Genomic DNA, 24,895 nt, shown 5'->3' with positions numbered 1-24,895 from the left:
TCAAAATAAAAGAGAGGGAGAGGCGGTCTCTTTCAATCCTCATAAGAAAGCTAGCTGGCCTGTGAGCTCTACCGCTTATCTTTGTAGAGGCTTGCTGGGCTTACAGGTCATTGCACTACTGCGTCTGCCTTTTACATGGGTTCTGGGCATCTGAACTCAGGTGATCAGGGCTTGTGTGTGGTGTTGGTGGCTTTTATACACTGAGTTATCTCTCCAACCTGTACCTTCTGTATTAAGAGCCTAAATTCTCAGTCTGACTCTCATATTCTTTTGCCTAAAATTGCCCTGGACTGATTTGACTTGGATATGGTGCCTGCGTCTAGACCTCTTTAAGATCAAATTGCTCAGATGCACTTGAATTCTGGATCGGAGACAGCTCATTTGCCAGAAGGAAGAGTTGTGGGTGGCTGTGAGTACTTTGACAGATAGGAATAATAATGATCCAGAAAAATAAAGCTACATTTTGAGAAAACTTTTTGTTAGTATGTAGAATGCATTTACAAGGTGAAATTAGAAGTGAAAAGATAAAGAAGATGCTATCAGAAAGCTATAGGACTTTAAAGGGAGGACATAGGAATCCACTGGGAGCGTCTTAAGAACAATAGGTTACTCAGTGATATCATGATCAGTTACTCTAGAATGGTTTTATCATCATTAGTAACTATTAGGCAGGGTGTGTGCTCAGTGGGTAGAATGTATGCTTCAAAACCCAAGGCCTTATGTTTAATGTCTACAAGGAAACAAAACTTTCAGAGTAATAGAAGAGGAAATAGAAAAAAAGAGAACAAATGAAAAGCAAATAGAGGGCTATTGATATGGCTCAGTGGGAAAGGGAACTTTGCCACCAAGATCAACAACCTAAATTTTGTTCCTGGGAACATACACGTGGGTAGGACAGAACTAATGCCTCAAGTTGTTGGCTGACTTCCACTCACACTCCAAGTCATACCCTCCAAACAAAATACAACAACAACAAAAAAACCAAATAAATGTAAATAAAAAGACCTGGAGTTTTTATCATGGAGAAACATGCCTGTAATCTCAGTATTCTGGAAGTAGGGGGAAGGTTTTGAGTTGGAGCGTAGCTTGGGCTGCTGTCACAAAAAAACAAAACAAAACAAAAAAATCAAATATGGTGACTTATGCCAGTACTTGGGAGGCTGAGGAACGAGGGTTGCCTTGAGTTTGAGGCCAGCCTGGGTTGCATAGTGGTTTCTAGACCAGACTGGTCTCTGTAGAGTAAGACCCTGATTCAAAACAACAACAATAAAACCTCACCCCACAAAAAACATAAGACCCCAATCAGGCAACAACAAATAACCAAAACATAAAAATAAAACTCTCATTGAGAACTGAACATGAGGATCCCATGAAGCTCAAACACCTTATCTCCAGCCTCAGGGCCATTGCAGTGCTGTTCCCATTGATGACTAAGCCATCTCTCCAGCTTCCTAAGGTTAAAAAAATAATTTCTGTTATTGGAACAAGGTCTCACATAGCACAGGCTGACTGAAAACTCATTGTATAACTGAGGATCACCTTGAACTTCTAAGTTGTCCATTCTCAAGTGCTAGGATTACAGGCCTGCACCTATGCCAGTTTTATAATTTTTTATTTTCTATTATATATGTGTTTGTGGCCTCTGTAGATTTGAACATTGGATCTCCTGGAGCTAAAAGTTACAGCTCATGAATCTGTATTGTGGATGCTGAGAACCAGACTCTGGTCCTCTAAGACCAGTATATCACTAAGCCATTTCTCTAGCCTCTAATAGATTATTATTCGACAAGTTTATTTTCTGCACTCAGTTATTGAGTCGCTGTTTCAAGCACTCTCCCAAAAGAAAAACAAATTAAAAGATTAAGTTTGTTTTTATTTTATTCTCCACTGTCAATTAATTTTTACTAATTTACTCTCTTTTAGGCCATCCATGTTTCTGTGGTTACATTATCTTATGTGCTCCTCTATGAGTATGTATAATTTATATTGTTTTACAGGAGTAGTAGCTATGTGTAAGATTAAAAGATGATGGTGATTAAACCTAAGGCCTTGGACATACCAAGCAAACCCTTAACCAGTGAGCCAAAGCGTCAGCCTTGTGCATTCTGGACTTGAACTTTGGGCCCTTGATCCTCCTAAGTATCTGTGACTATAGTCATAGTGATGCTGTACTTTGTTCTCTTGTTCTGGGATTGAACCCAGGTCCTAACTATCTTACCCTTAAACTAAACTACATTCCTGTTTGCCTTTATTTTGAAGTTATTTGGCGTCCATGTGTTTGGGGTTATCATAATAAAGCTCTACTAGTGTTTTTATATTAAAGTATTTTGTGATTTTTGCTTTTGTGTGTTGTTATGAATTCTGGGATAACAGCGATTTAGGTGGAAGTAAGATTTCATCCTAGTCTGCCTTTTGGGATGTTTGAATGCAGTGACAGCCTGTAGTCTGTTCTCTTCAGGCTTGGCTGCCTTTTTTTTAATTCAAGGAGGAACATTCATTTACTTCAGAATATGTTTCTGTTTGTTGGGTTTTTGTTTTGTTTTGTTTTGTTTTATGTGTGTGTTTCTATTATGGGAACTTGCTGTCTACATATTTATTTTTATGAGTTAAAATTTTTCAGTTCACTTTTAATCCCAGCACTCAGGAGGCAGAGTCAGGTAGATTTCTGTGAGTTCGAGGCCAGCCTGATTGGAGAGTGAGTCCAACCAGAATTGTTACACAGACAAACTGTTGTCTTGAGAAAAAAAACCAAAAAACAAAAAAGTTTTAGCCTAAACCATCAGTAGATCATTACCTTTTTCATTCATGCTTTTGAGAAGATGGGTTCATTTTTAGTTTTCACTTTGTTTCATGCTATCTGCCCCCCCCCCTTTTTTTTCCCCCGAGACATGGTTTCTCTGTGTAACTGCCCTGGGTTTCCTGGAACTTGATTTGTAGACCAAGCTGGCCTGAAATTCACAAAGAACCCCCAGCCGTCCAAGTACTGGGATTAAAGGTGTGCACCACCCCACCTGACTTAACTATTTTTACTGTTTGTGTATGAAAGTTCTGGATTTGCATGTATGTCTGTGCACCAAGTATATGCAGTGCCCACAGAGGCCAGAAGATGGCATTGTATGGCATTGTATCTTGTGGGACTGGAGACATCTCAGAGTGTTGTGAGCTGACATGTGGGTACTGGGAATTGCTCCGGGGTCCTTGTAACGTGCTCCCCACCCCAAATAGGGATTCTCTGTGTAGCTCTGGTTGTCCTGGAACTTGCTTTATAGACCAGGCTGGCCTTGAATTCAGAGATCTGCCTGCCTCTGCCTCCTGAGTACTAGTGCCAGGCAGATTAACTTTTCTTTTTATCATCTTTTTGATTTTTCTCTCCTTTCCATTGCTTTGGTCTTTGAATATGTGTGAGTTGCTAGAGAGTGAATCTAGGACCTCATACATTTTCAGCCTATGCTGCCTTTCTTGTCTCATTCTGTAGCCCATATTCATGTGGAGCTCACTGAATGAATGACCTAGACTGGCCTTGAATTTGGAGGCCATCTTCTTGCTTCTGTCTTCCAGATACTGAGATTATAGCCATGCACCATGGTTTCTAATTATTTGTGAATATTCTTTCAGGATTTAGTACCCCTTTCCCCAAATGTTAGAGGTTAAACTCAGGGTCTCTCCCATGTAAGGCGTGCTTTCTATCACTGAACTGCATCTCCAGACAGAGTTTCTCTGTGTTAACCCTGGCTGTCCTGAAACTCACTGTAGATCAGACTGACCTTGAACTCACCTTCCTCCCAGTGTCTCATCAAGGGTGTGTGTACCAAGACTGACTAAAATTTTCTTCTTAGAGACAGGCTGATTCCTGTGAGTTTGAGGCCAGTCTGGTCTACAAGAGCTAGTTTCAGGACAGGCTTGATAGCTACAGTGAAACCCTGTCTTGAAAAACAAAACAAACAAAAAATTCTTCCTACCCAGGTTTCTTCTGATACTTTAATACTGGTTTACTTTATTTTAGTGATTATTCTGGGCACACATCTTTTTTCTTTGGAACTCTGTATACTAGGCTGGTCTCAGTCCACCTGCCTCAGTCTCCCAAGTGCTGGGGTTAGAGCTGTGCACCATTCTGCCTGCTGGCGCATTCTCTTTAGTTGCTAAGTCATGCGAGGAAAAATGAGTTGAGGTCAGAGAAATGTTTTTGGATTACTTCTTTGATAATTTCCTCATTTTTTTGGTTTTGTTTTTTTGGTACAGGGTTTCTCTGTAGCTTTTGAGCCTGTTGCTGGAACTAGTTTTTCTAGACCAGGCTGGCCTCGAACTCAGAGATCCGCCTGCCTCTGCCTCCCGAGTGCTGCGATTAAAGGTGTGCACTACTACCATCTGGCTGATTTCCTCATTTTTATATTCACATTTGATCTTTTTGTTTGTGTGTGTGCACTTTTGAGTTTGGACCTTAGATCCTCTATATTAATTGATCCTAATTTTTGTTTAGTATTTTGTGTTTAACTTTTTTTTTTGTTATTCTCATGTGATAACTTACTTTCATAAACATTTGAAATTCTGTTGAGGTTTTGCTTTGTTTTAATTTTCTGAAATACAATTTTGTTGTTAGACTTTCATCTAGGTTTTCATTTTTAACATGATCTCACTGTCCCACCTCAGCTCTCCTGTCTGGTGTTCTAGATTTACTTGCTGCCTCCAACTTGTTACATAGATGAGGCTGGACTGCCTGTGTCACCAGCCCTGCTGTTGCAGGTGTGTGCCACTTTTCCTGGTACCTGCTTAGATTTCTTTTGGTTTACTGTCTTCAGAAAATTCATCATTGTAGTTTCTCAGGACAGGAGAAAGATAGTTACTGGTAGTGTGTAGTGGAGAAATGAAACTGCTTTTCTAGTTATATCTAGCGCTTCCTGATTTCCCCCTTACTAGAGAACACTTGTCATATATTAATGACCTATCACTCTGTTCACATGAATTCCTCTATCCTACATTGGCTAGGATCTAAAGTTTCTCCTGTTTTCTAAACTAATACATGATGAATTAATTTTGGAATTGTCTTATGTTTTGTGCAGTATCTGGGTTTTCTTGTTTTGGTGCTGGTCGAGCCCAGTGCCTGCTACATGCTAAGCATACACTGTACTACAGAGCCACACCCTAGTCTCCTTTGAAGATCATTACTTCTTGTCTGTCTTTTTTCTTTGTAGTGTCTAGAATTTTAGGGCTATTTTTTGCTTTCTTTTGTATTTGTGGCTTCATGCCTTTTTATCTCACTATAGTTATTCAATAGATACTTGAGGGAGAGAGAAGGTAGCTTTTAAGTGAAATGAACAACTACCTACACTACTTTTCCAATTGTTTTCCCAGTTGAAGTCCTCCTGCCTCAGCCTTCTGAGTGCTGGTACTACAAGCATATGCGTCCATGTCAGGCTTATTTTGAGGTCTTCCTTTAGTAGTTAGTAGCTGATGGCTTCTATCTTCAATTTGTCCTTTTCTCCTTGATTTTTTTCCTTCTCAGCTCATGAATGATCTTTAGTTTATACTTTCCTTTTACATATTCACCGTTGATCTTTTCCCCTCCATGGGCAAACTTTGTAGAAGAATAAGCAGTAGTTGATATGTCTGCTTTGTCAACTATCTGCCATGTTCTCTTAGTTTAATGATTGAGAAATAACTACTTGTCATTATAAATGGTAATATTTGAAATCTGCTTTTGCTGTCCACACTTTCATCATGGGCACTGTCCACATTATTCCTGTTTCCTTTTGGTGACCATTAACTTCCCTGCCTAAGAAGTTCTTTGATCTTAGCATGGGAAATTTCTTTTTGTTAGATATGTGAAATGCTTTCTGTTTTTCTTTTGTCCTTGATACTAGGCAACTCAGAAACAAATCTGGTCTTTAGTTACTTTACTCTTATTATTAGTGTATTTGTTTTCTCTTCCTCCTTCCATTGGGGTTAGGACTTCACTTCCTTTGGGGTTAGGACTTCACTTCCTATCTCTGCTTCTCTGCATGTTGATTTCATTCTCTTATACTACAGACTCTCTACTACATGAGGCTGGAACCATGACTGCTGGCAGCTCTTGACTTTCATCTTCCCAGCCCCTTCTACCAGGAAAAAGGGGCTCTTTTGAAGAATCTTGAGAAGGACTCTGACCTGTCTTGGATCATGTACCCACCATCCTTCTGGCTGGACTGGGGAGGGTTCTATGAATTGCAACCCTCACTAGAACTACATAGTTGGAGTCAGGGGTAAGAGCAGTTCCCTGATTCTGGTGGGTGGGTGCTGTTTGAAGAAAGTGACTATTATGAACAGATGAATACTAGATGTCTGTAATTCTAACTTTATTATTATTATTATTTAGGTCCTTTGCTGAAAATTTTAAGCCTAAGTACATGGAGTATTATAAATATGTTCATTTACCCTTCAAACTATTATGTTTGGCTTTTAATTCTTCCACAAATAATTTTGCTATTATAATGACACAAATCTAAACTTTTTTTTTTTTTTTTTTTTTTTTTACTAATTTGATTCTACTTGGTCTATTTTTGACATTTAAACCATTGTACCAAAGCTAGGCTTGGTAACGTACATTAATAATCCTAGATGTGGGAGGTAGAAGCATGAAGATCAGAATTTTAAGCCCAGCCTCCATGCTACATAAAACCTGGTCAAGAACTGCAAATAATTATAGTTCCAGAGATCACTGAAGTTTCTTCATGACTTTCTAAAAGCTGCTTGTTTTGTTTTTTTTTTTAATTTTTTTTTTTTTATTTTTCGGGGGCATTTTTATTTTTATGTTTCTCTGTGTAACAGCCCTGGCTGTCCTAGAATTTGCTCTGTAGACCAGGCTGGCCTCAAATTAAACCTCATGTTCTCAGCATAGCACTCTTATGCGACAGACACTAGGAGAGTGCATTATTTCAGCCTTTTTTTTTTTTTTGTAAATTTTAATTTACATTTTAAAGTAAAGACTTTATTTTCATTTTGTGTGTTTACCTGCATGTATACCTGATCTCATGTAATACCTGGTGTCTGAGGAAGTGGTGAGCCTCCATGTGGCTGCTGGGAATTGAGCCCTAGTCCTTTGCAAGAATAACAAGTGCTATTATTAGCAATAATAACTTGCTAATAACAAGTTGGCTTAACCTTACTAAGCCAACTTTCTGTCCTGTGTCTTTCAACAGGACCGTGCTGATAGAAGATATGCAGGCACTGTTATTTATCTGTCAATTTTGGCACACACTACCGAGCATCTTTTTAAAAAATTATATTATTACTGTATGTGTATAAATGTTTTGCCTGCATGTGTTTCCGCGTATGTGCCTGATGCCCACTGAGGTCAAAGGAGAGTGTTGTAAGTGTGGGTGGTGGTTATGGAACCCATGTCTTCTACAGACACAAGAGGAACAAGTTCTTTCAACTGCCAAGCCAACTTTCCTATTGAGTATTTTAAGTCTCATGGTTTTTTGTTGTTGTTGTTGTTTGTTTTTGTTTTTTGCTTCTGTTTTTTCAGAACAGTGTTTCTCTGTGTAACAGTTCTGACTGTTCTGCAACTCACTTCGTAGACCAGGCTGGTCTTGAACTCAGATCCACCTGCCTCAGTCTACTAAATGCTGGGATTAAAGATGTGCTCCACCACTACCTGCCCAGGCCTCATCCCTTTCCTTTCCTTTTTCCTTTTTCCTTTTTCCTTTTTCCTTTTTCCTTTCCTTTCCCCTTTCCCCTTTTCCCTTTCCTCTTTCCTCTTTTTCCCCTTTCCTTTTCTTTCCTTTCCTTTCCTTCTTCCTTTCTTCCCTTTTTCCCTTCCTTCATTTTTTGTTTTGTTTTTTTAAAGTGAGGGAGAGAGTCTCACTCTGTAGCCTGGGCAGGTCTGTGTTCATGGACCTCCCAGATGCTGGGATTATAGGTGTGTGCCATCAATCCCAGTTTTCCTGTGACACTTTTTCTTTTTAAATTTAAGATTACTTATTATGTATATAGTATTCTGCCTGTGTGTATGCCTGCAGGTCAGGAGAGGGCACCAGATCTCATTACAGATGGTTGTGAGCCACCATGTGGTTGTTGGTAATTGAACTCAGGACCTTTGGAAGAGCAGCCAGTGCTTTCTTAACCTCAGAGCCATCTTTCCAGCTCGTACTTTTTTCTTAATCATAGAGGAAATGTGAGACATAATAGGAATTTGTCCAGGGTCGTTGAGGAACAGCTTGAAACTTGGGTACTTTTAAAAATTGATGATCTTAAATATGCTGTTCTATGCATTAGATTATGCGTTCATTGTATGTGTGGTGTGTGAGATAGATGAGAGATAGATTTGAAGAGAGATTATACGCAGGATAGTCTCATGCGTATAAGCATATGCTCTGTCACTTATTACACAGTGCTTTCGTGGGTGGTCGTCTCATAGATTTTATTTTACTAGTTTTTACCATTGTTCAAGTCCCATAGTTGTTATTTTATTCCCTTTACCTTGAAAATTAGGAGGGGAAAATTTGTAAAAGTGAATTTTCTGCTCCTGTTAATTTTGGGGGAGGGCAGAATATTAGTACTTTTTTGACACTTTTAAATTAGTCAAATTAGTTTATCTTTGGTCTCTATCTTTTGTTTGGAGCCAGTTTCTTGACATGTAGTTTTGACTGGCTTTGAACTCATGATCCTTCCATTTAACATTGAAAGTGCTGGGATTATGGGCCTCTGACTCTCAGCAGTCCTTCGTTGCCTATAGTTCTTCGTGTGGGCTGAGGCCTTATAGGCTACCCCTCCCTCTCCATTTTGGCATGTCTGGTGCTGTTCTTGTTGAGCTCATGGTTAGGCAGTCATTGTAGTGAGGCTTTAGGGGAGTAGCTTTTGACATTACTAGGAGACAAGAGTCTCATAGTGAACTCCTTGGATTCTCTGGGTCTTACAATCTCTGCCATTCTTCCACAATATTCCCTAAGCCTTAGGAACTGAAGTCTTTGTAGATGTAGTCTTTGCAGCTGGGCTCCATAACTATGCATTTTGGTTGTTGTTTTATGTAGTGGTCCCTGTTGCAAATGTCTTTTTTTTTTTTTTTTTATTCTTTGGGGCTGGAGGGATGGCTCAACAGTTAGGACCTGGGTTCAATTCCCAGCATTCACATGGAGACTCTTGTAGTCCATGTGCACTGCATGTATGTGGTGCACATATACATAACTAGGCAGAACACTCATACACATAATAAAACTTAATTTTTTTTTATTTTTATTTTATGTGCATTTGTGTTTTGTTTGTATGTATATCTATGTGAGGGTGTCGGAACCCCTGGAACTGGAGTTACAGGTGGTTGCAAGCTGCTATGTGTGTGCTGGAAACAGAAACTGAGTCCTTTGCAAGCAGCCTACACTGTTTAACCTTTGCTCGCCAGCTTGGGTTTTTTTTCAGTCTAGATTTTATGTATGAGATAAATTTTAGTCCAGTAAGTATTCTTTTTTGATTATCCTTTTGGCATTAAATTTAATAGCTTTATAGCTTTTTGTTTAAAGCTAGACCCTAGCAATGCAATGTCTCTGGTTTTTGTTTTTTTGTTTTTTTTTAGAAATGGTGGTTTACATTTAAATCTGTGATTGCTCTCTCTTTTTGGTTTTTTGAGACAGAGTTTCTCTGATTTTGGTGCCTGTCTTAGAACTAGCTCTTGTAGACCAGGCTGGCCTTGAACTCGCAGAGATCTGCCTGTCTCTGCCTCCCGAGTACCGGGATTAAAGGTTTGTGCTAACACTGCCCAACCCAAATGTGATCCATTTTATGTTAACTTTTTTTTTTTTTCCTTCCGAGACAGGCTTTCTCTGTGTAGTCCTGGCTGTCCTGCAGAACTCTGTAGATCAGGGTGTCCTCATTCAGGGATCCGCCTCCTGTGTGATGGAGTAAAGACATGTGCTACCTTGCCTGATTCTGTTAAGTTAATTTTTATAGTCTATGGGTGTCTTGCTCTAGCACATTACATTTGAAACATCTGTCGTTCCCTTTTTCTGCCTATGCACTCTTCATACTTTACAGCTTAAACCTTAGATACCCTAACACTGTGTTCCAGCCCTTGATTTCTGAGCCTCTACCTCCAAGGTGCTAGGATAAACCATGCTGAACTTGTTTTTTTCCTTACTGTTTGAGTCAAAGTCTTTGCATTTTTTTTCCCTTTCTTTTTGAGACAGAGTCTCAAAATGAAAGTATGTAGCTCTTGCTGTCCTGGAAGGAACTCTCTGTGTAGGTCAGTCCTGCCTCTGTCTCCAGAAATCTGGGATTAAAGGTGTGCTCCACAATGCCTAGTCAAGCTGAAACCTTTAAAATACATACATTAAATGCTATACATTCCCCATTCAGCTATGGGATAAGTCCCTTGAAAGTTTTGCCTATTACTCATTTGAATTTTAGTTTTAATTTTGTGTTAATGTGAATTTTTTTACATTAAGGATTTTATGTTTCTGATCTTGTATGATTTACCATGTTTTACATTTTTCCTTTTTGATTGTTTGAAGACATGATTTCTCTGTGTAACAGGTCTGACTGTCCTGGAACTCAGAACCAGCTGGTCTTCAATTCACTGAGATTCACCTGTCTCTGTTTCCCCGAGTGCTGAGATTAAAGTATGCAGTTTTTTGAGATTACAGGTTTTCTCTCTGTAATCCTGACTGTTCTGGAATTTGATCTGTAGACCAAGAGCTTGATCTGACTTTGGGAGATCAGTCTGCCTCTGCCTCCTGGGATTAAAGGTGTGTACCCCCACACCTAGTTGCTTTACCTTTCTTGATTTTGGTAGTTGATGTTTACTAGGGTGCCTTTTTATGTATAATAAATTTTTTTTAGTTTTAATTATTTGTATGTATATGTGTTTGTGTATTTGCTGTATGCATACAGGTGGCTAAAGGACATTGGATTCTTCGGAGCTAGGGTTAATGTGCCTGAACTATGGTGTTTGGGTGCTAGGACTGGAGCCCGGGTACTCTCCAGTTAGTTCCTCTGTTTAGTGTTTTAAAAAAAGCTCTTTGCTGTGGAGCCTTTTCTGGCCTGGAACCTGCCACATAAACCAAACTGTCCTCAAACTTACAGTGGCTTTCCTGATTCTGCCTACTCTTCCCACTCTGTGCTTGCTTTATAGATGTGAGCCAGTATGACTGGGGATACTTGTAATTTTACCCTCTCCCCAGATAGGGTCTATCTGTGTCTACAATTGATCTTATGTTTATAATTTTAACCAGATGAAAAAAGGTTTACTATTCTATTTTTTTTCTGTATTACCTCTTTTGTAACTCTGATTATAAATACATTTTTTTTTTTTTTTTTGGCGACATTGTAAAGCTAATTGAAGTTCACCTTTTGAAGTTCTTTCCCCTTTGTCTCCCCCAGGTTATTGAAAGTTACTTGGGGATCTGGGGAGATGGCTCAGCTGCTAAGTACGTGTTGGCATAAGCATAAGGATCTGGGTTTGGATTCCCAGCACTCACATAAAAAGCCAAGAATGGTGGTACCAGCGCAGAGTTAGGGATCGTGATGATTTTGTAGTCAGATGGTCTAGCCAGTTGGGGAGCTCCAGATTCAGTGAGAGACCATGTCTAGAAAAATAAGATGGAGGGTCAAAGAGCAAAACATTTGATGCCAGCTTCTGGCTTATATATTCACATGCATAGGTATGTCTACCCCTACACACATTTACAAACACATGCATATATCATGCACCATGTACAATAAGCAAACATTGCTTGGTTTTATGTGCTGTGAATCAGTTTTTCCAGTTAAACCTTGTGATTCTCATGTTTATAATTTCATATTAATTTTTTTCGAAACAGGGTCTCAGGTAGTCTAGACTTGTCCTGAATTCCTGGTCCTTCCCATTCAAGTGCTGGGATTATAGGCAGGTAGTAATATGGCTCAAATTTAAAATTTTTTTTTTCTCACTTTGTTTTTTCAAGAGAAGATTTCTCTGTGTAACAGCTTTGGCTGTCCTGGAACTCTATAGACCAGGCTGGCTGTGAACTTAGAGCCACCTGCCTCTGTCTCCCGAGTACTGGGATTAAAGGAGTTTGCCATCACTGCCTGGAAAATTTTTAAATCTTTTATGTTATTACTTGCTTGCTTCCTCTATCTTTCTGCTTATTTAGTCATTATAGCTGTTTTCTTTCTTTCTTTCTTTTTTTTTAAACTATCTTTTAAAATATTTATTTATTTATTATGTATAAAATATTTTGTCTGTGTGTATGTTTGCAGGCCAGAAGAGGGCACCAGACCTCATTACAGATGGTTGTGAGCCACCATGTGGTTGCTGGGAGTTGAACTCAGGACCTTTGTAAGAGCAGGCAATGTTCTTAACCTCTGAGCCATCTCTCCAGCCCCCTGTTTTTTTTTTTTTAAAGATTTATTTATTATGTATAGTGTTCTGCATGCATGTATTTCTGCATGCCAGAAGAGTGCACTAGATCTCATTATACATGGCTGTGAGCCAAAATGTGGTTGCTGGAACTTGAATTCAGGACCTCTGGAAGAGCAAGTAGTAGTGGCTCTTAACCTCTGAGCCACCTCTCCAGCCCTTTATAACTATTTTAAAGGGCTTGTCTAATAGCTTTCTGCATTTTACTACTGGTTTGATTAATTCTTATTTTACTACAGGGTAGAATGACCTGCTTTTGTTTTGGTCTTATAAATTTTTCCTTGTGTTTTTTTTTTTTTTTTGTGTGTGTGTGTGTGTTTTGTATGTGTGCATGCGCGCACGTGTGCACCTCTTTGGCCTGTTCAAGGGTGTGTGGATGTACATGCCATGGTGAGTGTGTGGAGGTAAGGGGGTTACTTCCATGTTTGGGGTTAGTTGTTTCCTTCTCCCATGGGTTCCAGGTGTTAAAACTCAGTTAATCAGGGTTGCCCTACAAACACTTAACCTACCGAGCCATCTTTCCAGTCCTCACCTGTTTTTCTTAGCCCTCTGATGTGATATTCTGACTTTTGGGAGACTGTATTAGTTACTTTGTGTAATGCTGGACCTAGTTCCCTCTGACTCTTCCTGGCCTTACATGTACGTGCTGATTTGGTATTCAACTAAAAGTTCTAGAATGAGCCTTTGTAGATTTCTTCATTTCTCTCTCTCTCTCCAGCTCTCTACTCATTGCTGGTCTCCTTTGTGAGCTCTAGCCACCTTGGCTTCCTTGGACTCCCAGCTCCGTTTCCTCAACTTGGGGAGACCACAGGCCCTGTCTGGGTTCCTCCTCCCTGTTCCTCGGCCTGAAAACTCTCCCAAGGCAGTAAGCTGGGCACTTTGTGGCTTGTGTCATGTTTCTTGTCTCTTAGGTATCATTGTCTTGTTTCTTGTCTAGTATCTTCAGTGCTGTTATTTTACTCATTTTATTAGGTTTTTATTATTTCATGTAAAAAAGCTGAATTGAGTTCCTTTTGTTTACTGCATCTTGATTGGAAGTCATGTCATTGTGATACTTTGGGTGTCATTGTGAGAAGTTGATATTAAGCATGTTGTGGTTTGTGTGTTGACCTGAGTTCCAAGTCTGCTCAGAGCTTTAGCTTCTTTAATTTCTCTATCCAGTTTGATTTGCATAGGTTTTTATGTGTTGGAGATACTGGTCTTTGTTAGAGAAATGTTTTATATATTATATATACTTCTTCAAATCTGTATGCTTTCACTTATTTATTTTCTTAATTGTACCCGTAAGCAAAAATATTTAAATCTGATGAAGTCTAATTTGTCAGTGTTTTCTTTTATAGTTGTTGCTTACTGTGAGCTAAGACACTTTGCCTAACCCCGAAGTCATGAAGGTAATTTCCTTTAAATTTTTTGTTTTTGCTAATTTATATTTAGGTCTGTGACACATTTCACATTATTTTTTTATAGGTTTCAGTTTTTATATATGGCTATGCAGTTACTTTTGTCTGAAACCTTTCTTCACTGCATCACTTTTGTAGAACATGCTGTATAAGTGGGCCTCTCTCAGAGCCTTTTTCAGTTGGTCTGTTCATCTAGCCTTATTTTTATCATGCTGTTTCAAATATTTGTAACTTATTCTTTTTTTTTTTTTTTTTTTTAAGATAGGGTTTCTTAGTGTAACCCTGACTGCTCTGTAGAACAGGCTGACCTTGAACTTAGAGATCTGCCTGCCTCTGCCTCCCAAGTTCTGGGATTCTAAACTTTTTAGTATAAATTTTGAATTTAAAATGGCAAGACTTTTAGTCTTCCTTTTTATCTTCAAGAGTGTACAATCTAAATTCACATTGTATAAATATTAGCTTTTCTATTTCCTCCAAAACATCAAATGAGATGATACTTGGTTTGACTCTGTAGATTAGATAAGTGTTAGAATTGACATACAAAGTTTTGAATTCCTGTACCTATATCTGTATGTATGTGTATACTTATGTATGTGTCTTGGACATGGCCACCTGGAATTAGTTGTGCAGCATCATACGTCACCCCATTTTTTTTTCTGTTAAAATATACCTGTAGACCAGTCTGGCCTTGAACTCATGAGAGACCTGTTTGCCTTTGCTTCCTGCTCAACTCTATTTTCTTTTGATTTTCTTACTTATATTGTGTTTATATGTGTGTGTGGAGGTCAGAGCACATTTTGTGGGAGTCACTTTGTTCCCTTCACTCTGTAGGTCTTGGGGATCAGACTCAAGTTATTAGATTTGTCAACAAGCAACTTTACCTGTTCAGTCATTTCACAGCCTTGGGCCTATTTTTAAAAATCTTTTTATGTGGTGGTTTTAAAACTTTTTTTTTTTTTTTAATGTGTTTGTTTTTTGAGACAGGGTTTCTCTGTGTAATAGTCCTGGCTGTCCTGGAACTCAGTCTGTAGATCAAGCTTGCCTCAAACTCAGAAATTTGCCTGCCTCTGCTTCCCAAGCTACTGGTATTAAAGGTTTGCGCCTTCGCCACTCCCACCACCCCACTGCCACCTGACTTGTGTTAAAAATTCAAGCTGGCCTTGAATTTTCAGTCCAAAGTGCTAGGATTGATGGCTACATTTTCGCAATCATTTTGAGTGTTGAGTTACTGATGTATATATACACCACTATTGCCTAGCTAAAGTGGCACTATTCTAAATATTTTTAGAATTGATTTTTATTTTTAATTTTTGGAGACAATAGTCTTCCTTTATGTCCCTGGCTGAACTGAAACTCACATAAAATAGGCTGGCCTCAAACTCGAGAGCTTTATTCCTCTGCCTCCTGAGTGCTGGGATTAAAGGTTTGTGGCTCCACGTCCAGCATATTGGCTTTTTTTTATTTGCCTGTTTATTTACTATTTATTTATTGTGTATGCAGTTGCCTTCATGTGTGATTGTACAACAGATGCTTGTATCTCATTACAGATGGTTGTGAGCCACCATGTGGTTGCTGGGACTTGAACTCAGTGCTCTTAACCTCTGAGCCACCTCTTCAATCCTGTTGTTGACTTTTTATTAATGATCTTTATCATATTGTTTTCAAATACAAGTTTTTATTATTTAAAATGTATCAACAAATAAGGACATAAACTGCCATTGAAAAGATCTTGACATTTACCAGTTACTTTAAGAAGGGAGAGGTAGGCCATGCTACAGTGTCACCTTCAGTGGTGCTGGGGTTGGTCATGTGGCAGAGGGGGAAAAGGGAAATCTGAAGGAATGAATGAGTTGGTCTATACTTGTTTCTGGGGTGCCTTAGGTTGGGGGAATACAATGGCCTAGACTTATGTAGGTTAAGAAGGTTAAGGTATGGGCTCTTGGTTTACACATGAAAGTTCATACTGTCTCAGGAATTAGCTAGCTCTGGCAAGGACAGTCTCTTCAGAATAAGTATTAAAAATATTGCAGGTGCTGGTTAGCATTTGTAAAACTTTGGGTTTGACCTCTAGTACTGTGAAAACAAAAGTCAAACCCAAAATGAAAACATAGTTGGGTGTAAAGTAATTATTTGAGACTGGAGGACTGTAATGAGTTATCTGAGAATTTGTATTGTAAATGGATGTTGAGTTTTTCTTAAACTGCTTATATTGAGATGATGTATTTGAAATATTTGAATTTGATAAACATTTTTAAATGTACACTTTTAAATCTTAATCTTTTAAATTTTAATCTTGTATTTATAGGATATATTACTTGTTTTTGATGCATTAATCTCTATGGTATAGGATTCAAATCATTAATATTACATTTTTTCACATTTATGTACATCAGGATTTTTACAATTTTTGTAGTAATTTGCTACATACTGATGTTACCGGCTTTGTTTGATTATTGTTTGAATTTTGGCCTTTTGGAACAGAGTGTCATGTAGCTCAGGCTGACCTGGATCTACTTTTTTTATTTCTTAAGATTTGTTTTTTATATGTGTATGTTTATCTGCATGTATGTCTGTGTACCACTTGTGTGCTAGGTGCCCGCAGAGTTACAGATGGTTGTTGATCAGGTGCAGGGAATTTAACTTTGGTCCTCTAGAAGAACAGCAGTGCTATTAACTTAAGGGCCATCTCTTCAGTCCTGTCCCTCTCTATTCCCCCAATTAATAATGCTCCTGTTTTCCCAAGTTCTAGGAGTACAAGGATTTATCACCAGATTTATTGGTTATTGGTGGAGTCTTTTTTTCTCCTCCCTTTCCTATTTATTTATTTATTGTTAGGATGGGTTTTTCTGTGTAGTCCTGATTGTTCTGGAACTTGCTCTGTAGACCAGGCTTGCCTTGAACTCACAGATACCCTTCTGTCTTGCCCCTGCCACTTGGCTTGAATTTTGAGATAAGATTTCACTGTGGAGTTCTAGCTGGTCTGGAACTTGCTATGTATACCAAACTGGATTTGGACTTGTGATACTCTTTCTGTATGTCTCCCAAGTGGTGGGATTATAGGTTTGTAACATCATGTCCTTTTTATGCCTAAAAAAAAAGGGTTTGCAGTTATTAACAAATGATCAATCCACTTTGATTTTAAGCTTCCCTGCCTGATTATCTTTTGTTCCATCTTTCCACTTTGTTATTCTTTTTCTTTCAACTTATAAAAAGGCCATTTGTTTGTTTGTTTGCTTATTTGTGCGTGTGTAAGTCAAAGAACAACTATGGTAGTTGGTTCTCTCCATTGTGTGGGTTCTGAGGATGGCAAGCACCTTTACCCTCCTAGCTGTCTTGCTAGCCCTAGTTTGTTCTTTCACCCTTTTATTTAGGTGGGATCCTATATCATAAATTTTATGTATTTCTAGTGTAGTCAACAAATATAATAAATTATTTAATTTCATTATTGTCTTGAGTAGGTAGGTGGTGGTACATGCCTGTAATGCACTCTGAAAGCAGAGGCAGAGAACTTCCTCCAAGTTTCAGGCCAGCTTCTAGATAGTAAGCAGGTTCTGAGCTAACCAGAGCTGCATAATGAGACTCTGTCTTAAAACAATTTTGTTTTAAATACATCTTACTTTATAGATTTATTTATAAGGTCTTTGGTGAATGTATCATGTTCATCTAAAAAGTACATGTTTTATACTATGGCTGAAATTATCTATGTCTTTGTGTATATATGGAAGCCAGAGATTAACATTCTGTGTATTTCTCAGTAGCTTTCCACCTTGCTTTTTGAGATGGAGTCTCTCACTAAACTTTCTTTTTGCTAGCCAACTTGGTTGGGTAGCATATCCCAGGGATCCTTTTATCTCAGCTTTTTCAGTGTTGGGAATTACAGGTGAGAACCTTTTTTTTTTCTTTCTTTCCCCAAGACAGGGTTTTGTGTGCAACAGCCCTGGTCTGTTCTGGAACTTACTCCGTAGACCAGGCTGGCCTCGAACTCAGAGAGATCTGTCTGCCTCTGCCTCCCAATTGTTGGGATTAAAGGAATGCGCCACCACCACCTGGCCTCTGAGCCATTTTTTTAAAAATGTAATTTAGACTTATAATTAACTTAAATTTATTTTAGAATTGCTTTTATTTTTAGAATTACTTTAATAATACACAATTAATATAGAGTTCAAACATTTGAAGTGTGTAATTTCTGAATTTTTGTTCATTATTTTGTGTTCATGTGTGCCAGAGCTGCCGAGACTTGATGCTAGGCATCTTAAGAATTTTCCTTGATTTTTGAGTCTCACTATATAGCTCTGAATGTCCTGGGACTCACTATGTAGACCCAGGCTGGCTTTGAATTTGGAGATTTGCCTCTTGAGTGTTAGTATTAAAGGTGTGAGCCACCACACACACCACATCTCTAGTGTCTGCTAGTAATTCCCCCAGGATCCCTTTCCCCAGGACTGGGATTCTAGGCTTGTGCTGTCGTGTCCAACTTGTTTCACATGGATACATGGAAGGCAAGCACTTTACTGAGAAATTCATCTCCAAAACTCATTTTTTTAAAACGTTTTTTTAGAATTTATTTAACTTATTTATGTGCATTGGTGTGAAGGTGTCTGGAGCTGGAGTTACAGACAGTTGTGAGCTGCTATGTGGGTGCTGGGAATTGAACCAGGGTCCTCTGGAAAGGCAGCCAGTGCTCTTAACCACTGAGCCATCTCTCCAGCCCCTATTTTTCTTTTAATTACATCTGTCTGTCTTTTTGTCAATCTGTCTATCATCTGTCTCTTACCTACTTGCCTTCCTATCTATCTAGTCTGTCTATTGTTAATCCCAGGGTTGAGAAGAAGACCACTGCCAGAGTTTAATACCAGGTTTATGGACTCTGACCAGGTTCTTGCCCAGATTCCTGGGAAATGGCCCAGAATCAATATGGCCAGGGCTTTAAGAAAACCCATAATTCATTGCATTTCCCATCAGGTCCAATCCAGAACAATTATACATCCTGAAGTACTTCCAGCCTGTGGATCTCACACCTAAAGCATGTGACTTGTTATCTCCCATAACAGCCTCCAGAAACTTGTCCTCCTTGTTTTGTTTCATGGATCAGGCATAGTAATTAAAACTTAAAATATATCCGTCTGTCTGTCTATCTAGTGTACATATGCGTGTGGGTACGCATGTGCCATAGTGTGCTTGCAGAGGTCAGGGGATAACTTGTGGGAGTCAGTTTTTTCAATAGTGTGGGTTCCGTGGTTTGGTTGATCCAAGTCATCAGATTTGGTGACAGGTAATAGGTTTTCTGTAACCTGATACTTTTTCAGCCAGATCAAGCTGAACTGAAAAAGTAGGTTCTCCATTCCCAGAGATCTAGATTAGAGAAGCTACATGCCCAAACTAAAGCAGCGAGGTTATATAGCTTGTAGGTGAGGGTCGGTGACATGTCTTCCACAAGGTGGGTTTGTGCCCAAGTATGATCAAAAGCTGGAATGTTTGCTGGTGGCCACAGGGGAGGAGTTGCAACAGTTGCCAAGAATTCAGAACTGGGCTTTTTGCACTTTTTCTTTGTTGGAGATTCTCTGAGAGGGAGAGGTTTGGAGAGGGAGAGAGACAGAAATGGAGCTTTCTAGATCATGCAGAGGTGAGCTAGAAGTTCCAACTGAACAAGAAGAACCTTTACTGCTGAGCTATCTTGTGGGCCCAGTTGGTTTAATATTATTGTTGTCGTTGTTATTTGTATTTTTTTTTGTTTGTTTGCTTGTTTTTGGTTTTTCGAGATGATTTCTCTGAATATCTCTGGTTGTCTTGGAACTCGCTCTGTAGACCAGGCTGGCCTCGAACTCACAGATTTAACTGCCTCTGCCTCTCTGAGTGTTGGAATTATAAAGGCATGCACCACTATCGCCTGGCTATTTGTATGTTTGTAATTGTGTGTTGCACACATGTTTTGGTCCTCCCATAACAAGCATGTGGAAATCAGAGGACAAGTTTGTGGAGTTCTGATTTTTCATGTTTACATGGTTTCTGGAGATAGAACTCAGCTCACCAGGCTTCCTGAGGCATCTTCTTGCTAGCCTTTCCCCCTCATTTTTACAAAGTATGTTTTCTGATGATGAACTCAGCTCACCAGGCTTCCTGAGGCATCTTCTTGCTAGCCTTTCCCCCTCATTTTTACAAAGTATGTTTTCTGATGATGAATTAATTCTTCTTGCTATTTTAATGTTAGTTGTTTCTGAGACAAAATATCTGACAGAAAGTTGGGTGATTGTGGCGTATGCTTTTAATTCCAGCACTCGGGAGGCCAAGGCAGGTGGATCTCAGTGAGTTCCTGGCCAGTCTGCTCTACAAAGTGAGTTCCAGGGCAGCAAGGGCTGTTACACAGAGAAAGCCTACTTGAAAGATGAAAGAAAAGAAAAAAAATCTGACAGAAAGGGGAAGGGTCAGGATTGTTGACTAACTCATATATATAAAAAAATCCATTTTATCCAGGCCTCCAATAGCCCAGTAGTGTGGCCCCCTTGAGAATCCTTACCTCATAGATATGCCCATAAATGTGCTAGAGTCTCCTGGGTGATTGGCCATTATATTTCTTCCCATATCAATTGGATATATAAAGATATAATTCTGTGTTTACAGTGAAAAACTGTTATATTTTTCTTTTCTTTCAATACTTTGTCCTGTTTATATTTCAGGTCTCTCTCTCCCTTCTGTTTTAATGTTGAGACAGGCTTTTTGTTTTTTAGCCCTTGCTGGCATAGAGTGTGCTTTGTAGAGTAGACTGGCCTTGAATTCGTGACCTTTTGTCCATTTATCTCTGCCTTTTCAATGTTGGGATTACAGTTCTGTATTAATGTGCCTGGCACTTGAGCCTCCTTTTTTGTTCCTGAGTTCTCTGAGCATCCATAACTCCGCCCCTGCCTCCTTCCCCCCCTCAGCACACACATAGGGTTTCACTGTTTAGCCTTGGCTGTCCTGGAACTTGCTTTGTAAACCAGGCTGAATTTGAACTCACCGAGAACCTCCTTTCTGCCTCTGCCTTCCAAGTGCTGGGATTAAAGGTGTGCGCCACCATTGTCCGGCCACTTTTTTTTTTCCATATTGTAGTTCTTCTCTTCCTCCTTTTGGTATTCTGCAGTGCTAGTTTTTACGGTGCTGAACAATGAAACCCAGAACCTTACACGCACTAGGCAGTTTTTCTACAACTGAGTTACATTTCTAGCATTGTTTTGAGACAGGATCTCTATAGCAGAGGCTGGCCTTTAAATCCCTACAGTTATGGCTGGCTTGAACTTGGCTCATTCCTCCTGACTCTTGTGTCCTCTGTGCTACCAGGCCAGGCTATATTGTTGGTTTTTTCTTTCTCTGAACCTTGTGAAAGATTGGTATTCTTTATACCATTAAGGTACACCTCTAGCCCCATTCAGTTATTTATAGCTTCTTTTCCTTTATTGATAGTTTCCATTTCATTTATTACAGATACATTTTCATTCTATTTCATATGTATTTTATTTATTTAGAGTCTCATTATATATCCTCATATGGTCTGGAACTTGAAATGTAGAGCAGGTTGGCCTCAGATGCACAGAGATTTTGAGATCTGCCTGCTTCATAATATATTTTAAAACTCTTCTGCTATCTCCAAAGTCTGGGTAATCTTGGAGTTGACATTTGTTGACTTCCTTTTGTTTTGATAATGGTTAGCCTTTTTTTCTGGTTCTTTACAGGTCAAATAATATAGATCATTTCACAAACATTATATTTTGTTGGAAAGTCCATGTTGTGTTGTATTCCTTTGAAGGGACTGATAGTTTCAGTTCAGTAGAATCTTTATCTACTCGTTACCTGGCACCTCATCAAGCTTGCCTACAATTTTAGCACTAGAAAGTAGAGACAGAAGGATCAGAATTTCAAGATATTTCACATAGGAATTTGTACTAGACTCTGTCATAAAAAATAAAATTGATATTTTAATATCTTTTTGTATGTATGTGTGTTTGTGTGTAGAAGTTCAGGCATATACATATCATGGTGCATGTATAGAAGTTGAGGACAACCTTGAATGTGGTGTGAGTCCTACCTATTCATCTTGTTGTTTGTTGCAGGGTCTCTTGCTTCAAACTGTACACCAGACTTGCTGACCAATAAGCTGCTTTCTCTCTCCCATCTAGCTACAGAGCACCGGAGGTTACCCATACTATTTACTTTGTTCAGCTGTGCATAGGTTTTGGGGATCTGAACTTATATCACTTGTTGGCAAGCACTTTACCCGTTGAGCTGTTCTCACCAGCCCTGAAATTGAAAATTTTAAAGTTAGAGGTAGTTGATTGTTTGAATTCAAACCACCTTGTATTATTTAAAAAATCTATTGAAGTCTCATTTTGTTTTTATGTCTGTCTCTCCTTAGCTGGGCTAGTGGCTTGCCTGGTGTATGTGTGGTGTAAGGTCAACAAAAGATTTGGGTTGGTTTTATAACTGTAAAAGTAGGTTCTTTCTCTTCATTTTGCCCTGTTTGGGATTCATATCTTACTTTCTGGACACCAAAGTTGCTCTGAACCCTCTGTTGTGGTTCTTAGGTATTACTACTACAGGAGCCTGAAGGGTTGACAATGTCTTGTCTTCAGGGTGAACATAATGGTGTGTTCTCCATTCTTTCCAAATTTTCACTTACTATGGATTCTAGATACTTTGTTTTCTGCCATGCATTTCATTCAGGTAGCAGTTACTTGTGTTCTCCAGAGCTTACAGTTGTCATCTTTATTATGGGTTTGTATACTCTCACAAGCTTACCACTTTCAGAAGTCTAAATTTATTTGTTGTAGGTATTTAAAATGTATGATATAGTTCAGTTGATTGTAATTACTTTTCTTTTTATTTTTTCTTGGTAATTTTTGAGATAGGCCTTTATGTATCCCAGGCCAGCCTCAGACTTACTATGTAGCTGATGATAATCTGATTTTTTTCTTGCCTCCTAAAGTGTTGGTGTTATAGTTGAGGTCTACCACACCTGGCCCAGTACAGTCTGTCACCTTTAAAAAAAACTTTGTTGTCAGCCTAGATAGGGTCTCACTATGTAGTTAGTACTAGCTTGTCTGGACCAGGCTGGCCTTGAACTCAAGAAAGCAGCCAAGCAATTGTGGTTCACGCCTTTAATCCCAGCACTCAGGAGGCAGAGGCAGGAGATCGATGCCTGTTGGGCCTACAGAGCGAATTCAAATCCCCCCCTCCCCATCTCGCCAAACCAAAAAAACCCCGAACAAACAAAGAAGTCAGTTTGCCTCTGCCTCCCAAGTGTGCATCACTATGCTAGGCAAACTGGGTCCTTTTTTTCCTTTTAATTATTTTAAGATTTATTTTTTTTTATTGTTTATCTGTGTGTATACCATTTGTGTGTGAGTGTGCATGTTTGTAACTGAAGAGGCCAGAAGTGAATGTCAGATCCCCTGGAGCGGAAGAAACCTTTGTGAGTCACCTGATGTGGGTGCCAGACCTAGCTTGGATTCTCTGGAAGAGCAGCCAGTGCTCTGCACTGCTGAACCATCTTTCTGGAGAGTCCTCAAGCTGGTTCTTCCCTGTATTAGAAACCAAAGTGATCTAGGTAAATGTCACAACCTTGTTTCACAACCTTGTTTCTTTTTGTTTTGTTTTGTTGTTAAATGTTTTCTCACTGTAGCCTTGAACATCATAGTCCTGCTTCAGCCTCCTGAGTGCTGGGATAACTGGTTTGTCCTAACTATACCCAGTTTTTGTTTTTTGTTTTTTTTTTCTTTTTACCCCCCAAGAAGGTCTTGTTTTCTGGGGTAGTCTCAAACTCCTGGACTTAACCTTCATGCTACAATATCCCAAGTATCCTGGTACTCTCAACCACTTCTGCCTTTGTTTTTATTAATATAAAACTCAGGATTCTGCTTGCTTGTTTTGAGAAACTATCTCATTATATAGTCTATGCTGTTCTGGAACTCTTTGTAGCCCAGGATGGCTTCAATTCATGGCAGTACTGTTGTCTAGATTTCCCAGTTGTTGGGATTTCAGGCATGGGCCACTATGTCTGGCTTAAATGTAAAACTGAAAAACAGTGGGGTGGGCAGATTTTCCCTCTTTTGGGTTTTTTAAGACAGGACTTCTCTGCAATGGTTCTGGCTGTCCTAGAACTCACTTTGTAGGACCAGGCTGGCCTTGAACTCACTTGAGATCTTCCTGCCTCTACCTCCCAGTTGATGGGATTAAGATCATGTGTTATCACTGCCCAGCTATGGGGCTAGAGTTTCAAAGTATACTTTTGAAGAAGTTGTTAATCTTGTATTATAAGGAAAATCATAATTATTTTGGGGGTCGGAGAGATGGTTTGGCAGTTCCTAAAAGCATTTGCTCCTTTGTAGAGTACCTGGCTTAAGTTTCCAGCAACCACATGATAGGTCACAATCTTCCATAGTTTTAATATCAGGGGATCTGGTACCCTCTTCTGGCCTCTGTGGATACCTGCATACAGGCAACATGCATGCTTGCATACATATTTGCAGAGTACACAAACATAACATAAAAAAATGAATCTTTAGAAAACAAGGTATTTTCAGCAAATAATTATTTTGTGAGAAGTGTTCTGGAATTTTCTTGGTGGCAGTGAATAGAGATGCTACTCTATTTGTTAGTTTTGAAGTTATAGGAAAGATGGTTTTGGTGATCTGAAAAAAAGCTTCATTGCCTTTTCCTTTTTTTTATTTTTAATTTTCTTTAAATAGAGATGTGAGCTGTGTCCCCATAAAGATGGAGCTTTAAAAAGAACAGATAATGGGGGTAAGTACAGTCTTTCAAAAAATATTGAAAATTGATATGGTATAGTACTTAAAAAATGCGGTAATTCATACTATTTTATCAAACTAAATATTGTTACTAAAATATTAATAATGATGTAATTAATTAATTGGAGACAAGGTCTTACTATGTGATCTAGGTTAACCTGAGTTCCCTGTCTTCTTGCTTCATTGTTCCATGTTCTGGGATTGTAGATGGACACAGTTATGTGTGGTTGAACTCATTTTCTCTATTCATACAGTTTGTCTTCATTATGTATTCACTGTTTTATGTAGAATCATCTACAATCTTCTACTTGAAATCTTAATTTATTTTATCTTTTGAAACAGGGTCTTACTATATT

General features: G+C 38.9%; 1 protein-coding gene across 13 annotated transcripts in view; it reads left to right on the top strand.

Moving 5' to 3' along the window:
• The window catches only part of Mllt10 (MLLT10 histone lysine methyltransferase DOT1L cofactor), a 154,785-nt gene that overhangs the window by 8,192 nt on the left and 121,698 nt on the right, over positions 1 to 24,895 (top strand). For 9 of the 13 annotated variants that reach the window (XM_085699030.2, XM_085699032.2, XM_085699031.2 and 6 more), the window contains one exon: positions 24,480 to 24,534. In XM_085699030.2, the coding sequence (XP_085555156.1) occupies positions 24,480 to 24,534 (55 nt within the window). Of the gene's footprint in view, positions 1 to 6,081; positions 6,237 to 13,701; positions 13,753 to 24,479; positions 24,535 to 24,895 lie in introns of those variants that run through there. The other 4 variants (XM_085699043.2, XM_085699039.2, XM_085699037.2 and 1 more) reach the window with 3 other exon arrangements.

This window comes from Myodes glareolus, chromosome 14 (assembly GCF_982192425.1).
Source record: "Myodes glareolus chromosome 14, mMyoGla1.1, whole genome shotgun sequence".
Lineage (NCBI taxonomy): Eukaryota > Metazoa > Chordata > Mammalia > Rodentia > Cricetidae > Myodes > Myodes glareolus.
This window is presented reverse-complemented; position numbering and strand designations above follow the sequence as displayed.